This window comes from Pterocles gutturalis, unplaced genomic scaffold (assembly GCF_000699245.1).
Source record: "Pterocles gutturalis isolate BGI_N339 unplaced genomic scaffold, ASM69924v1 scaffold9502, whole genome shotgun sequence".
Lineage (NCBI taxonomy): Eukaryota > Metazoa > Chordata > Aves > Pterocliformes > Pteroclidae > Pterocles > Pterocles gutturalis.
In genome coordinates this window covers 1336-4575 of record NW_010110200.1, presented here as the reverse complement: position 1 = coordinate 4575, position 3240 = coordinate 1336, and the positions used below count along the sequence as shown (strand labels likewise).

The 3240-nt window shown below is 63.2% G+C and overlaps 1 protein-coding gene across 1 annotated transcript in view; it reads right to left on the bottom strand.

The window, feature by feature from the left end:
• Nucleotides 1-195, bottom strand: part of SLC5A11 (solute carrier family 5 (sodium/inositol cotransporter), member 11) — an 11569-nt gene extending 11374 nt beyond the window's left edge. Inside the window, 1 exon segment of the mRNA XM_010073247.1 lies at nucleotides 67-195. Coding sequence (XP_010071549.1) covers nucleotides 67-195 — 129 coding nt within the window.
• Nucleotides 196-3240: the final 3045 nt, after the last annotated feature.

The window sequence follows — 3240 nt, the reverse complement described above, 5'->3', positions numbered from 1 at the left end:
CCCCCCCCAGCCATATTTTTTGGCAGAACAAGGCACATCCGACAGCTTTCAGCGGTGTGTGCTTACCCACAGCCCCACCGCCAGGACGAACACGAAGTACAGCACCAGGACGGCGATGTCGATGGCACCCAGCGTCTGCTGCGGGAACACGTCCCACGCGGGGGTCACAGAGGGCGGGCTGCTGCTGGTCTCCATGGCTTCTTACGCTGACCGAGGACTTCTTTGCCTTGATGCATATATCTGTGAAAAAAGGGGTTGCGTGGTTAGCAGGGGGTGCAGCAGCACCACGGAGATGATGGTTTTTGGGGATTGTCGGCTCCACGACTCTGGCTGCTGGTGCTGGATCTGCAAAGAAGGTTCGTGTCTCCGGCATTTGCCTTCATCCGTGACCCTCCCTGGGCTGGGAGGGTCCTGCCGTGGCTTAGCTGGCTTTCCTTTGCGGTGGATGATTTTCTAACCGGGGGAGAAACGGGCGCATTAGAGAGGAGGTGTGAGCAGCTAGAATGGCCGGAGGAAAGGTCGGGGACGTGGCACAGCCGGTGATGACAGCCTGGGGCATGGCCTCAGTGAGAAGCTGCTGCCAGAACCGTGCCATGAGGAGCCGGCGGGATGCGAAGACACGTGAACAGCTCCGGCTGTGGTGGCACTCTTCCTCCTTCACCGCAGCGAGAGCTCGAGCCCGGTGCTGGGGGTCACTGCCCTCGCTGCCCCAGCAGCGTGTCCCTGAGCAGAGAGGGATGGATGTCCCCTCTGCCGCCCCAGGGATGAGCAGTGAGTACCGCCGGTAAATGGTGCCGCGGTGTGGGACTGCGCCAGAGCCAGTGCCAGGGCTGGGGTTTCCCCCTGCACACCCACTCGCAGGTTTTTCCCGCAGGTGGGGTACTCACGTGCTTCCCATGGGAATAAAAACTCATTTTCTCCTCCCGAAATGCCTGAGGAGGAGATGCAGCACCTCCTGGGACCCCGGCGAGGGCTCTGGGAGCCCTCCGGAGCGCCGTGGTGCCAGCTGCTGCCCGGCGGTGGACGGGGCAGGATAAAGTCCACGCAGGGCGGTCGGTCGGTGTTTGAATTAATGCCGATCCTCCTCGCTTCCTCCTCCTCCTCTCACTCTGCCAGCAGAGGAGGAGGGGAGCGGCAGCCCTGGGGTGCCCATGGCCCACCTCGGGGACCCCCCGGCTCGGCCGTGGCCGCTGTCGGTGACCAGGGACCCACGGAGCAGGGTCAGGATTATCTCTTACCCTGCTGAGCCAAGGAGACGGTTCCTCCAAGGAGGGGCAGAGCCAGCACTCCCCGGCCCCGGCACTGCCTCGCAGCCCCGATGTCACTGTGATGGCGGGGCTGGTGTCTGCCGAACCCCCTCCTCCTCTTGCCTATGCTTGCCAGCTCCTTTGGCTTCTCTTGCACTTGTCAGGCAACATTTATAGGCTCCCCCCTGCCCAAAAGCTGGAGAAGGTGGGGCAAGGGGTGGCTTGCACCAGCCCCGGGCTCCTGGCTTGGACGGTTGGACAACAAGCGGTCAAACAAGTTCTTCCTCCGAACGCCCAGCAAAGCCTGGAGCCAAACAGCCGCCCTGTCCCTTGGCCGCATGTTTCACAACGTCCGCCGGCTGCACCCCTGGGTCCGTGTGTCAAACTTGCCTGAAGAGCGACTTGGCTGCTCCTGTGCACCACTGGCATGGCCGGGCACCCGCTGCCCAGGGGTGCGAGTGATGCACACGGGGACGGAGCTGCAAGTGCTGGAGATGCAGCGATGCTGCGGCTGGGCAGCGCTTGGGAGGGTGAGCTGTGCCCTGCGTCCCCGCTGTGCCCTGCATCCCCGCTGCGCCCAGTCCTGTGTCCCCACTGTGCCTGGTCCTGTGTCCCCACTGTGCCTGGTCCTCTGTCCCCGCTGTGCCCAGTCCTGCGTCCCTGCTGTGCCCAGTCCTGCGTCCCCACCTCGGGAGCTGCAAGTGCGGGAGATGCAGCGATGCTGCGGCTGGGCAGCGCTTGGGAGGGTGAGCTGTGCCCTGCGTCCCCGCTGTGCCCTGCATCCCCGCTGCGCCCAGTCCTGTGTCCCCACTGTGCCTGGTCCTGTGTCCCCACTGTGCCTGGTCCTCTGTCCCCGCTGTGCCCAGTCCTGTGTCCCCGCTGTCCCCAGTCCTGTGTCCCCACTGTGCCCAGTCCTGCATCCCCAGCTCTGCCGGAGCAGGGCGGCTGGGCTCAGGCATTTACAAATAAATACCATTAATAAGCAGTTTCCCTGTGGCCGATGCGGTCCCACGGCTGGTGGGGTTTATCCTGGGGCATCCGCCGGCTCCCGCGCCTCCAGCACAGGAGCCTAAGGTGGCACAGGGACGTGTGCTGGCCTCGGTGGCAGTGCCAGGGGGACCAGGGACCTGCAGCGCCGTGGCAGAGCCTTTGCTGTGCCTGACACTGCTCTCGGAGCCCATGGGTTCCTTGGGAGCTCCTGCCTTGCAAGGCTGCAGGGCACTGGCAGTCAGACCAGGGCTGTGTTACCGCTTTAAGAGGCAACAAACAGACCCTGGCTGTTGCTGGGTTTGTACTGGCGTGCTTAATATCTAACCGGGAAAAGAAAAACAGGGTTTGCTATGCCAGCCGCGGGAAGCTGCTAACCCCGCTCCAACACCTCCTGCCTTCTCTCTCCCAGCTCTGATATCGCTGTTTGTTTGCATCCCGAGACACGTCCCATCCCGGGAACCACAGGCGGGCGGTCAGCACCGGCACCGTCGGCCACGGACACTCCATCCTGCGCGGGATCCAGCCACACGTGCTGGAGAGAGCTGTGTCCGTCCCCTGAAATGTGTGTGGGGCTGGGGCAGAGCTCTGTGGTAAAGAAGGAACCGCGGGATGCACCCCAGGGGAATTCCCGGAGCTGGATCCTGGTGCCTGGTTGAAGCTCCTCTTGCAGCTCCCCGAGCTGGGCTGGGCGTTAGGAAGGATGCCGCAGACTCAGTTTCTCTCATTTCAGCTCCTGACTCTGCCACGGCCCAGTGGAAATTTTGCCCGTGTTGTGAATTCAGCTCACAGCCCGGCTCCCGCGGTTCCTGGCCCAGGCGGCAGCGCTTTACCGCCAGAGATTGTGAGGAGGGAACATCCATGGCATTGAAATGCAGCGGCTGCACCAGCCCTTTATCAATGGTCCCGGGAGCCGCAGCCCACGTGGGGCTCAAGGAGCCCATCAGCGCCGTATCGCTCTAAATGCCGCCTCAACGGGACGTTTTTTAAAGCATCCCCAGGTCCA